Raw genomic sequence first — 14063 nt, forward strand, 5'->3', positions numbered from 1 at the left:
ATAAATTGTGACTTTCTATCCACACGGAACCGACGAAAAACATAGCAATATGGAGTCCATGTTACCACAAGCGCACCGTTACTCTCCAAATATACTCGACTTGAAATCAAACTTCTTTTTCCATTTCACAGTCCCATACTCTGTATAGGGTATAGGCGTACCCTCGCAGGTATACTTAAAATATACAAAAAAACATGAAATTTAATTTCTCAGAAATTCCAGATATATCTGTAAATATTAGCATAAAGTAGAAAGATGTCTGGGATACCCCTCTGGGGATTTAATGTTTTCACCAAAAACAACAAATCATAAACTATTTACTTAACATGTTAACGGTATTTGTTATCTATTATCATATATGACAAAAGCAATTATTATTACTTTCTTGAGAACTCAAAGAATTCTGAAAGGATTTTTTTTCTGGAAATACCAGAGACTCCATCATTTCAATAGGTGATACAAAAAGTATTTTAACTAATTTATAAACTGTATTTTAATTAATTAGTTAAAATATAGTTAAAATACTTTTTTGTTGCCTATTGGAATATCCTATATCAATACGAGATCAAAAAGAAACATAACGTTAATAATAAGTATTTGAATGATATAGTTTTTTCAACGACAGGATCTTTGAGAGTGGCAGTTGTGTCTATCGTTTTAATTCACAGACAAATTGTATTTTCTATCATTCTTTAACGTCGACTGTAGAAATCTTCCTGATTCGTTGAACATACTTCTCCCTTATCAATTACAATCACTCTATCCTATTTTAGAATAGTCTCTAGTTTATGAGCAATTATCAGTATTAGTACAATTTTCAAATTTATTTGTTATATCTGAAATTATTTTATCAGTATCAGCATCAGTACCTTGAAGTTACTTCATCTAACAATTACTTATATATTATTAATATTTCATATATGCGTTTAATAAAACACGGCACAAACATAAAAGTTGCTTTTCTCCATAACTCAAATTAGAACCAATCTCTGCCACACACTTATCTAAGGACTTTAAGGATGTGGTCAGTTCAAGTTAATGCAGAATTTCCAATAGTTCGCTGTCTATAAATAAACCCTTTGGATCGGTGTTGTATCTAACCGTTCCGGTAAGCAAAACAGGATCTTGAGGAATTATTCCAATATCCTTTCGAAGAAACTTTACATTTAACTCTTTAATTTCGACATAAACCCGCCAAAGCCTGTCCTAAGCCAGGTTGAGAAAGGGTGAAGGGGAGGAGTAACAACCTCGTTAAAAAACCTGGGTTCATCTGGCCCGGATGATAGTACCCAGTAAGGGCTCCTGCTAGGATACGGCGAAGCTGCTGCCTTGCAGTTAGATGTTGACTCATCGAAGGCTAAAGGAAGAAAACCTTGAATAAAAATCCTGGTCCTCCAGGTTGGGGGTTGTGGCAACGGGCCAGCTACCCGTTACATGTAAATCTAAACACAAGCTACAAATCCCAGAATACAGCCTCGGATCGTAGATATGATTAAACGGAAACGACCAAAGCATAGAATAAAGGATATGATTTTTGGAACATGGAATACTCAAGGACTTGGGGGAAAGGTGGAAGATGTGGTGAAAGCATTGGAAAAAATGAGAGTGGATGTCGCCGTTCTTACAGAAACAAAAAAGAAAGGCAACAGCCTGGAATACTATGGTGATTTCATACATATATATAGTTGAGTGCCAAAAAGCCAAAGAGCCGCCAAAGGGGTATTAATCCTTATCAGGAAAAATACACCAATAAAATCACGTCGTGGGAAACAATTAACGAAAGACTAGCTACGTTAAACTTATCTCTGAAAGTGCATAGAATTGTAATAGTCGCCGCCTATGGCCCAAATGATGATGCTACACAACTGATTAAAGATGCATTCTACGATCAACTAAATGAAACCATTTCAAGAGCAGGAAACCAGAGAGAAACAATAGTGATGGGCGACCTAAATGCTAGAGTAGGATCAAACACGAACAGTAATATAGTCGGAAGGCACGGTGAAAATACTCTTAATAACAACGGACAAAGACTGATCGAGCTATGCGAACAACATAAACAAAAAATCCTGAACGGATTTTTTCAACATAAAGACATCCACAAATATACTTGGCATGAAGAAACGAGACAGCTAAAATCAATTATAGACTATATAATTGTTAAACAGAGATCCTTTATAAAAGTTCAAGACACTAGGGTATACAGAGGAATAGAATGCGGATCTGACCACTTTTTCTTAGGCGCAAAAATACAATTTCCCTTTAAGATAAAATACAACGAAACAGACACAACAAACATCTCAACAATAAAACAAACATCTTACAATATAGAAGGACTTCACGAACTTAGTACAAAATATTTATTTAAGACTCGATTAGATAACAAACTTCAAATTGAATTGCTATCAGGGCGCACGGATGAACTGTATAAACACATCGTTTCCTGCCTACACTCCGCTGCACAAGAAGCTCTAGGAATTAAGCCGAAAGATATGAACAAACAAAACAACAATGTTACATGGGATAACACACTAGACGAGCAAAAACAAATAAAACAAAAAGCTTTCAACAAATGGCTAAATTCTAAAGATCCACAAGATAAAAACAACTACAGAAATGAACAATCAAAATTTAAAAGCATGATCAACAAAAACAAAAACGACACATGGGAGAGGAAATGCACTGAACTGAACACACATGTGGGGGGTACTAGATCATCAGAAGCATGAAAATTAATAAAAGCACTAAGATCAGACACCATGAACAAGATCAACTTACAACCAATCCCAATCGAAAAGTGGAGATCTCATTACAAAACGCAGCTTACCGAAGATCGACAAGAGTACCTCGTCAGCTCATTAAGGCGATACAACGTACAAGGCCACTATATCGACGTTACAAGGGAGATGATATGGAAAACTGTTAGTTCAATGAAAAATAGGAGAGCAGCTGGACCGGAAGGAATACCTGCGGAACTGTTGAAGAACGGTATTGAAAAGCTAAATTTCTTTCTTCGAGAACTATTTAACAGACGCCTAAATAATGGGGATCCTGTACCAACTATATGGAAAGAAGGCTGGATAACGCCAATTCACAAAAAAGGAAGACGTGACGAATGCTCAAACTATAGATGTATATCCGTAACCAGCACAATGAGCAGAGTATACGGAAAATTGCTTAGAAACATCGTAGAAACAGAATATGGTCCACAAGAAATTGAAGAGCAAGCAGGGTTTAGAGCTGGTCGATCGTGCATAGATCATATATTTAGTCTAACCCAACTTAATGAAAAGAAGGTAGCAAGGAATAGAGAGGCTCATCTGCTTTTTGTTGACCTTTCAAAAGCATATGATACAGTGCTGGAGAACTCTCCAATTAACAATACAGCGATCAAAGCAAAATAAAAACACTAAATCACCACAATACACCAAAACACTTTAACTTTTACACTGGACGCGCGTTTCGCTAACCATGTTAGCATCATCAGCAGATGATTATAAATTCAATTTTTCAACAAAGCGATCAAAGCCATCAAACAGCTATACCACCAAGCATTTTCCAGAATAAAGATTGGCAGTAACATATCAGAAACCTTTTATGTGACCAAAAGCCTTCTTCAGGGATGTTGTCTATCGCCAACTCTCTTCAAAATCTACCTCAATGAAGCTTTAAAGAAATGGAGAAGATCCTGCAGTGGAATGGGAATAGAACTAAAAAATGACACCTACTTATATACTCTTCATTTTGCAGATGACCAAGTGGCAGTGGCCCAAGATCGGGAAGACCTTGAATTCATGGCGAGGAAACTTTTTAAAGAATACGCAGAGTGGGATTAACTGTTAACTGCAGTAAAACTAAATATATGTGTATCGGTGGAGAGGGAACAGATTTGGAAGTGGACGACAGCTGCATAGTACAATATTGTTCAGATTATACCTACCTCGGAACAAAGATTGGCCAAAGTGGACGAACTGAAGAAATATTCCAATATTTCTTCAGTTCGTCCACTTTGGCCGCTCCAGCGAATAATTAAAGGGAAAAGAGTTATAGGATGCCTAAACTCACTATTATGGTCAACAAACATCTCTATCGAAAGAAAACACCTTTTATACAATGCGATATTTAAAAGTGTTGTATTGTATGGATGTGAAACCTGGCAAATAAATAAAACTTTAGAGCGTCAACTATTGGCTCTTGAAATGGATTTTTGGCGAAGATCTGCCGGAAAGTCGAGAATAGAGCGAATAACCAACGAAAGAATTAGACAGATTATGGGCGTAAAGAAAACTATCCTCGATGAAATCGAACAACGCCAACTAATATGGTATGGACATGTAGAGAGAATGGCTGACGAACGTCTACCCAAACAAATCCTAAAATGGACACCGGCGCACAGTGGGCAAAAATCCAGAAGTATGTTGCAAAAATTGTTTTATTGTACGATTTCATTCAAATTTGGTAAAAACATTCTATGCCAGTAGCCCGTGAACCCAGTTAGTTTTGGCTGACTTGAGATTGGCTGGGGGTGGTGGGGGGGATTCATAAAATGGAAAAATCATCTTTTGGCTAATACAGCTACCAAACTGCGGTAAGAATATTTTACATTTCACTAAATTTTACGATTTTTGGCAGAGCCAAGATGAAACAGACAAATATTGAGCAATTATTTCTCCTCCGGCATATGCAGGGTTTGTTAGGTTAGGTATATATATTGACATCCTCTGTATCTTTTTTATTCGACGTTTTCGAAAAAAGTGTCTTCAATGAATGAAGATAGAATATATGCCACTATCAAAAAAACCTTAAATGATTATGTTCTACTTTGACCTTTACCTCGTTTTTATCCAAAAAATCAAAATAAAAGATCCTTTTTTACTTACCTTGACATTAAATTTACCCAACCGGGAATCTACGTAAAACACATTATGACAATTTCACAATAATTATTGACAGCAAGCTAAGGTCGTCCGATTCAATTGTTATAATACTGTGTCACTTGAATGCAACGCCTACTATTTAAAAAATTGTAGAAAAAAGGCAGTTATTTTCACAAATTAACTGAAAATGTAGGTTTTGCGCAATGTTCGTTTTACAGCCCCTCGAAAGAGACTCCGAATAAGGTTTTTTGTTAGTTTTATGCGGTTTCCTCTTAAATAATATGTTTCCAATCTAATGTTATTGCCATAAATGCTAACTGTGGATGTTATTTTTTGCAACTTGGTTTCGACATATTGCCTACTGTTCGGCGGAAAGAAGAAAGAAAAGAAGATTTAAAACTGTGCCTTCAATATCTTTCAATCTGTATAACGCTGAAACAAGGGTAGTTTTACCGGCTCCAGTTCTACCAATTATTCCGATTTTCTCTCCAGGTTTAATGTCAAAACATACGTTTTTCAATATTGTTTCGTCGTTGTGGTTTAAAACTAAAACATTTTCATATTCGACCTTTTTATAAACTTTGAATATAAAGAATAAAAACAAAAAAATATATATTTGTATAAAAGTTTTAATTCATAAGTAGTTAAGTAGACACATAAAAATAATGACTAGGACAAATATTTTAGTACATTGTATCACACAAGAATTTAAGATATCCCTGATGATTTAACCATAGTGTAAAATAAACTATTGGAATTATTCATCAAAATTTCCGGTTTATCAAATTCAATTACTTCACCATTATCAATTACCATCACTCTATCCAGTTTTAGAATAGTCTCTAACTTATGAGCAATTATCAATACAGTCGATTTTTCAAATTTGTTTGTTATAATACCTGAAATTATTTTGTCAGTATTACCACCAGTACTTGATGTTGCTTCATCCAATACTAATATTTTGTATGCATTTAATAAAATACGACACAAGCATAAAAGTTGTTTTTCTCCATAACTCAAATTTGATCCATTCTCCGCCACAAACTGATCTAGAGATTTTAAGGATGTGGCCAGTTCAAGTTTATGCAGAATTTCCCACAGTTCGCTGTCTGGAAATAAACCCTTTGGATCGATGTTGTATCTAACCGTTCCAGTAAACAAAACAGGATCTTGAGGAATTATTCCAATATTCTTTCGAAGAAACTTGATATTTAATTCTTTGATATCGACATCGTCTATTAAAACAGTACCTTCGATATCTTTCAATCTATATAACGCTGAAACCAGAGTAGTTTTTCCGGCTCCAGTTCTACCAATTATTCCGATTTTCTCTCCAGGTTTAATGTCAAAAGATACGTTTCTTAATATCGCTTCGCCGCTGTGGTTTAACACTGAAACATTGTCATATTGGATCTTGCCCAATTTAGGCCACTCGTTTAGAATTTGCCCTTTAAAGTCTTCGGTGTCGATTTCTGTATATTCTAAAGCTCTTTCGGTCGAGGTCATCTTGTTTTCCAAATCCGCCCACATCCGGACGCCATATTGGAATAGTCCGGTTAGCATCATCGACTGTGTTATGGCTAAACCTATATCCCCAACAGTTACATCTAAAAATAAAACGAATAATTAAGAATAATTATAAAATCGTTGAATAATAATAAAAATATACATGGTGATTCAAAAACATCTGCAATCTCTCGTGGGAAGATTCCTGGCGTAAAAATTGCTAAATTATATATCAACATAGATCGGATTCTGTCTTGTTGCGTAGCTACAGATGATTAAAGTCTTTTTTCGATTTATTATAATTCCCTTCCAAGTATATTTATACGATTCAAATGGCATTAGGAGGGTAAAAGTTACTATAAGTGCTAGATATTTTAATGCTAAAAATATGTCGACAAATAGAGACGTACAGATGGGCTCCACTGGAATAATTTTCTAAAAAAAAACATGCGTGCCATTGACTTTTTTCTTGTTGTTAGTAAAACTATATAGGCCGTTTAAAAGTTGCCTTTTGATATTTAGTCGATTTCTGTCTCGTTGATTAGATAAATACTTCTTCTTACAGTGCCATACTCTACAGGGTGTCCCAGAAATAAGTGCAGATATTTTAACTGGTAGTATAGTTCAACCCCAGAAACACGCCTATGAGGTTTTTTTTGAGAAAAAAAAATGTTGAAAATTTAAAATTTTTCTTGACATTTTCCGGGAAATTTGAAAAAACTTTTTAAGGCAAATATACTCAAAGTGGTTTGCCATTGCCTTCCTTGAAGTGGCGGCTCGTTGGTCGCTCTATTTAGATAAATAAAGCGACCGTACTGGCTAGGGATCGAACCCAGTACCTTCCGCTCCGCAGATCGACACACTAAAAGCTACGAGTGCACTGAAGGGGTAGCGGCGAGAGCGGCACGAGCGGAACGACCGGTCGGAAAGTCGATTGTAGCCGCGCACTGAAGTCGCACGATCGACGGTCGAGAGTACGTCACCAGCATAAATTTGAGCATAGACGAGGAGAAGTTCGAATATATATAATAATATTCAAATTTAGTCAAATTCATTCGACATTTCAAAAAATTATAAAGTATTATTACTATTTATATTTTTATGCAACTTTTTATATTTTATGCTTTATGATGGAAATTAATATTATTTAGATCTTAACCAAACACACATTAATATATTTAGATCTTAACAAACCACATAAAATTAGTGAAATAGAGTGGAAGATGGGGATAAATATACTACATGACTCGTAGCTTAACCGATTTTAACAAATTTGGTATCATTCAAAAGGGTTTAATTTGTTCTTTAAAAACAAAGCTAGATATGAAAAATAGTCAAATAAAACTTCTATTTTTAGTTTTTAATCTAAATAAGTGTCATTACAAACATTTATATATAGCTTTTATTTTAAGTTTTAAAATCTTTGTCTTAAGTCAGTAGTAAATAAAACGAAACTTGTGTTTACATTTTGTTTAATGACTGACGTTTCGACCAATTTTAATTCGGTCTTCTTCAGAATCTATAATATACGTATAAATGATGTTCTACGTTTGTGGTAAGAAAAATTATATATTAAACACATTGTTAGTGATAAAATAGTATTGTATTGTTACGTTTTTCGTTGGTTCCGTGTGGAAAGAAAGTCACAATTTATTTAAACACAATTTATTTAACACTAATTAACAAACAATAACGATTAAAAAGAAAACTTAAAGAACTTATTTATAACTTATCTAATTATTTATCTAACAGAAATTTATTTTGAATTAGCGCGGCGATTGTAACTGTACGCGTCGATCGGTTATTTATCTCTCTCCTCCTTCAGGTTTCGGTCATCGGCTTATATACGAGAGAAACAGACAGTCCAGACTTGTCTAGTAAATTCTTATTCGTTCTTCGAACGTCGGTGGGCGTATGAGTCATAGCAGGCGCCTGAAGTCTAAGGCCGAGTTCACACGGTACGGGTCCGCAACAGTATATTATAGATTCTGAAGAAGACCGAATTAAAATTGGTCGAAACGTCAATCATTAAACAAAATGTAAACAAAAGTTTCGTTTTATTCACTACTGACTTAAAACCAAGATTTTAAAACCTTAAAATATAATAAAAAAGTCAAAGAAAAGTAAAAAAAAGAAAAAATATATAGATTTATTTTATAGTACCGTATGATCGAAAAGAAACGGCATCAGCGATGGCCATGAAATGAAGGTCGGTGTCATTTTATATGTAAATTTATATGGGAAATGTCATCAATCGTCATTTCCCATCCAACTGGACGCCGTTTTTTATCATACGGTAGATATATGTACAAATATTTTATTTAAACATAAATATTATTTTCTCTATTTGTACCTTGTATGGAGCGATCAACATAGTAACATTATTTATCAGCTGTTATTACTTACGTCAAAACAAACCAAAAATTAAATAATATGATAAGTTTTTTGACGATGTGAGACAATCAAAACGAGATGAGAAATAAAGGGGTTTAATCGGAAGGTTTTCTAATTCAGTTATTGAATAAGTGTATTAAACAATATGGGTTACATGCTTGTAAGAATTTTTTATAAAAAACCGCATATTAAGTATGATATGGTCTCGTACACTTTCGATTAATAATTCATCGGAAATATTTAATGTAAAACCACTCCACTAAAAACAGTCGCTCGGCGTAGAGTATTCGTCCCCCTCCCATGCATTCTCTGATTTCGCCTGATGGCGCTGATAGCTCGAATGGCGCCGATAGCTCGAAGCGCACCGATCTAATGCGGTGCGCGGGCTTACATTTATTTCAATGTAAACTGAAAATTACGTGCCGCTCGCTCGCGCCGATACCCATTCAGTGCGCGCCCTCCTTAACGCTGGAGCTACGGCCGGCCACTAATAAAAAATAAATACAGTCATATTAATCTGCCTTAATCTAAGTCTAAAAGCAACCATTAAAATTTTTCGAATTTTAAAAAAATTCGAAACTTCAAAGTTTTAAATAGGAGTAAAATGTTTAACATTATTAATTTAATTTTATTAATTCAAAAAAGAACTTCAGTTATTGACAACTATTACAAAATTACTTTTTCTGTTAATGAAAATACAATAATTCATGTTCATCATGCTGTTTTCTAAAGCTACTCACCTGAACGATAAACAAAAAAGTTAACAATGACAATGGTGGTGAAAAGGCAGCATATCATATCAAGAATAAATCCAAAAGCTCGGATACAGCATTCAGACGTGTAACTTGCCGATGTATTTACATCCTGGTATTTGTCAAATTCCGAAGATACCAGATCGCCGGCATTGGAAGCCTTTATGATCGATAGTCCGTCCAATGAAGAGTTTAAATATCCTGTTAGAGAGCTTCGTGCTAAAACCCATAATAGATTAAACATTATTTAAATTTTAAACTAATAAAACATATAACAATGATTGAAATAGTTGGAAATACTGTTTAACGATTATAAAATTAGTGATTTTAGTGATTCGTACTGATGCATGATGCTCGAAATGTGGGCCTACAGAAGAATGCAGCAATTTTCATATACAGAACATCGGACCAAAGCAACGTTTCAATTCCAAGGCAATTGAAAATCACCACAAGATTTTCAACCAAAAGTAACATGCCTTAGGTACTTTGGGCATATTTCGAGAAGAACAGGTGGACTGGAAAAAACTCATCTTCGAAAGAAAGATTAATGGCAAACGAAGAAGATCTTCAACGCGCTGGGTGGAGCAAACTAAAAAAATTATAGGTTACGGTCTGACCAGAAATTTCTCAAACGGAACAAAGTAGACAGAGGTGAGTAACATACTCTTTCAAGAGTCAACAGAAAAGAAGGAGAAGACTAATGCTAAAACAAATTAGCGATGAAAGACGTTTAGCAAATTATGTCAACTAATTGAGGTTAGTTTTTTTGGGCTTTTCTTTATCTTCTTACTTTAATTACTATTTTTCAATACAACTGCAGTAGTCAACATGGAAAAGGAATACTTATTATTTATACTTATATAATCACGTCTTATTTTCACCCCGGCATTCAAAAGAAGGTTAGAAATTGAACTTAATCAACGAAGTAACTTTTAATCAATACAGAATCGTAATTTTCAGCACCGTTTTTGGACGATTTCAAATTACTGTTAACCAAGAAGTAACAAACGAAAAAGGAGCAATATGATAAGCCCATATAGAGGTACATTTTATCTTTTAAATTTATAAAATATGTGGAAAATTTCTTACTACTAATTGCAAATATATTTGATTATAGGTGCAAGCCGGAGGGTATATTGGACACCTTCTAAAAAACATTTTTTGAAATTGAACCAGTTTATAATACCTTAATATACGTTTTATTACGAAAATTTATTACGAGCACGTAACCTAACCTGCATATTTTAATACACTTATTCATTAATTAAATTAGAAAACATTCATATTAAATCCATTTATGTCCCATCTCGTTTTGATTAGTCTAACTATTATTAAAAGCTAATTTATATATCATTAGAAAATAAATATTTACTATTTTGGTTTGTTTTGATGCTAGTAACAAGAGCAGATATAAATTCGAATTTCCTAAATTTAATGCCAACCAAACCAGAAAAATCAGAATAGCCAACAATCTTAATCATTGTTCATCGCTTGTTCCTCCATTTTCAATTGCAATTAACGAGACGTCTAATTGCGTATATTAAAAATTTTAGGTAAGTTTTATTGTAGATAAAAACAAAAAATTAAAAAATAAACCTAAATAAGAGTTTAACAAAATATACCACAAATCATTTGGAGCAAATAATAAAATACTTAATACTGACACATGTAGGTGAAGCTAAATGATAAATATGAAGGAAACAGATAATAAAATAAGTGACGATTCACTTTAGGCCACTTGCGAGGATTGCATTTCATATAAAAATTTTGCAACCAAAGCATTATGACATTTGTGGAAAAACTAGACGAAAAATATTTGATTTCTTAAAATAGTTTTACAAAATAAATAACTCAAGTGGTGCTAATTTCTACGCGGAGACTCCTTTTCCTTTTTTACCGTTATATTATTTTTTTTTCTTAAACGTTAATACGAATTTGATTGATTTTGTTTCAACCTTTGTTGTCGTTAGTGTTTTTTTTTCTTAATTTTAATACAAATTTAATTGCTTTGGTTTCAACATTTTGATTTGTGATTCTTTAGATTTTTTCTAAATAACACAGAAAATTAAATTAAAAACAAGTAAAATAATCTTAAAGTTAGAAAAAAATCGATATACTTGCTGAATCTAGTCTCTGAAAATTCCGTCCTGTTGGCAAATAGAAATGCCGAATGATACAAAGTAACAGGAACAAAACTATCTCCGGAATTAGCAGCAGTGGTTGTGTTAAAGTTATTAGTACTATAATTCCACATGTTGTCATTAAGAGCTAAAACAATAAAAAAAAACAAATTAGTATACCGGGTGTTTCATATTCGAATCTCGGAAACGATAATAAATACAGAGTGGCTCAAAATACGCAAAGTTGCGTGTCAATGACCCCAACAATAATCCATTAAGTAGTTGAACTTATCTTTGACAATTCCGGAAATATGGCGAAAAACTGAAATTTTCGGTTTGTGTTTTAATTTTTATGTTGTCAGTTAGAAAAAATATAGAAAAAATCTACAAGTACATTCTCATTTCACTACAGAACATTTCTAGCTGTATCCTTTGCCTATGCATTGTCTACTTCCATTGTCTTTATTTTTTTTTTCTTTTCTGATTAACACGTTTCGGTCAGAGGGAACACTGGCCGTTATCAAGTGTAAACTTGTCAAACCTAATTCCAAAAACTACTGGGCTTTTATACTCCAGTCAGGCATGTTCACCCGTGTGAAAAAGTTGGGTGCAGTCAACCGTGAGGTTGTCCACTTTGAATGCCTGCATTGGTGCGTTTTATCAGTGGTTGTCATATCGTAGATATTTCCGTATTAGGATTGCTAAAATTGCAATAAAAACGGCTTCTTTAATTTTACGCTTTTCCAATGAGGTTCCCTGTAGACAACCCGAGCTTCTGACCACTTTATATTATGCTGTTTTTGCCAAACATGGTCAGGAATACCTGACTTCATTGTTTCACCTTTTTGTGCTCTGAGGACGTTTAGTCTCTCCAATATACGGCTCATCGCATCCTCATCAGGTCGATGAACCAATGAGACAGTTTTACAATTTGAGATAATTTTGTCTACGGACTACTCAGAGTAACTATTCAGAAGCAAATCCGTTTCAATATTATATAATTCAACATAAGTGATACTGGGTCACTGCATAATATGATGTTTGCTCGATAAGATAAAGTTTTAACTATTCCTTTCTTAGTTGCTTGAGAATGATTTTAAGTTTTTAGCCAAAAAAATAAGACAACGGAAGTCCGAAATTCTTTTACACTTAAAGTAGTCTCTTTTTCATTCCTAAGAACCTGTGAATCATAATATGACAAATTATGTTTGAGTGCCTTTTGGTAGAAAAGTAACCCGAGGAAACGGCTATTTATAAATAATATCTAGCAACTATTAGGTAATCGTAGAGGTAATAATACACCACTGGAAATCAATTATTATATTATGTTTATGGATCAATTAAGATATGATAGATCAGGTAAGTCTTCTGTTGCTTAAAATGTTTTCAATAAACATTTCATATGTTAATAATTTAAAATTAACCAAATATGTCTCCAGTTTCAGCCAATGGGATATGTATTTACAAAAATATCAATATAAATAAATATAAAAACTATATGAATAGAAAAAACTAATTCCTAAAGAGCGAAGAGAGATCCTAAGAAACTATATGAATAGAGATAATGGACTATATGAATATAGATAATGGTCCCATTCTCTCTAGTTTCCGGTTCCTAATTCCTAATGGTCTAATCCCGTAATTAATTCTTATCTTCGATTGGTTTTGTCCCTTTTCGCTGGTTATGCTACTCTTGCTATCAACTATGCCAATGAAATCCTGGTATAAACGCTTAATTTGTGAATAATAGTTAAGTTTCAATATTGTTCTGATGATCTGCAGTGTTAGGGAAATGCACATCCAGAGTTCAAAAGTAAAGTATTTTAGCATATTAACTTTTAATATTGTTTTTTTTTATAAAACTTATAAAGCTAAACACCACTTACCTCGATAAATTCATACACGACGAAAGGATATTCTTCATCGATAACAGTTAAATCCTTCGAAAATCTATTTAATACATTTCCCAGATGAGTATTCTCAAAAAATGCCATTTTTGCTCTTAATAAACTCGATAGCATCTTTGCATGTATAGTTTTCGATGATTTTGTAGTAAAACTAAAAAAGCCTAAAGCTGTCAATACGGACAAAGCTGTAGTTAGACTTATTAGTATCGAAAACTGGATTGACATGCTGTCGTGAGCTTCATCGTAATTGGCTATTTGAGTTTTATTTCTAGTAGGCCTTGTCAAAGATTTGTTCTGCTCCACTGTTACCCTAAAAATTACATTTAAATTACATGTTAGCGGAGTTTAAAACCAAGAAACATGAATATTATGGAGTAAAATACCACATTTTCTTGGGTTGACAACATGTATTTCATGAGCAACAAAGAATTCCGAAGAATTATTGTGACAGGAGATAATTACAGGATTTACACAAATTTGATAAATAATGACGGCAAGGCCTATAAC

General features: G+C 33.5%; 2 protein-coding genes across 4 annotated transcripts in view; one reads left to right on the plus strand and one right to left on the minus strand.

Moving 5' to 3' along the window:
* Window positions 1-1527: 1527 nt before the first annotated feature.
* On the plus strand, window positions 1528-2729 carry LOC115877610 (craniofacial development protein 2-like). The gene is made up of 2 exons (XM_030893856.1): window positions 1528-1605; window positions 1686-2729. Exons 1-2 carry the CDS (start codon window positions 1528-1530, stop codon window positions 2727-2729), a joined length of 1122 nt encoding a protein of 373 aa, XP_030749716.1.
* A 2759-nt stretch (window positions 2730-5488) lies between these two features.
* The window catches only part of LOC115877565 (multidrug resistance-associated protein 4-like), a 31410-nt gene continuing 22835 nt past the window's right edge, over window positions 5489-14063 (minus strand). For 2 of the 3 annotated variants that reach the window (XM_030893808.1, XM_030893810.1), the window contains 4 exons: window positions 13536-13866; window positions 11647-11797; window positions 9518-9748; window positions 5489-6484 (listed from right to left, as the gene is read on the minus strand). In XM_030893808.1, the coding sequence (XP_030749668.1) occupies window positions 5586-6484; window positions 9518-9748; window positions 11647-11797; window positions 13536-13866 (1612 nt within the window). In that variant the 3' untranslated portion in view covers window positions 5489-5585. The remainder of the gene's footprint in view (window positions 6485-9517; window positions 9749-11646; window positions 11798-13535; window positions 13867-14063) is intronic. The other variant, XM_030893809.1, reaches the window with a different exon arrangement.

This window comes from Sitophilus oryzae, unplaced genomic scaffold (genome assembly GCF_002938485.1).
Source record: "Sitophilus oryzae breed Bouriz unplaced genomic scaffold, Soryzae_2.0 scaffold_1494_pilon_pilon, whole genome shotgun sequence".
Classification (NCBI taxonomy): domain Eukaryota; kingdom Metazoa; phylum Arthropoda; class Insecta; order Coleoptera; family Curculionidae; genus Sitophilus; species Sitophilus oryzae.

Bases quoted from the DNA above. Each gene is read 5' to 3' on its own strand.
- LOC115877610 (XM_030893856.1), top strand. From the start codon at position 1,528: ATGATTTTTGGAACATGGAATACTCAAGGACTTGGGGGAAAGGTGGAA. The intron at 1,606-1,685 runs GTGGATGTCGCC...ACATATATATAG, and splicing joins AAGCATTGGAAAAAATGAGA to TTGAGTGCCAAAAAGCCAAA.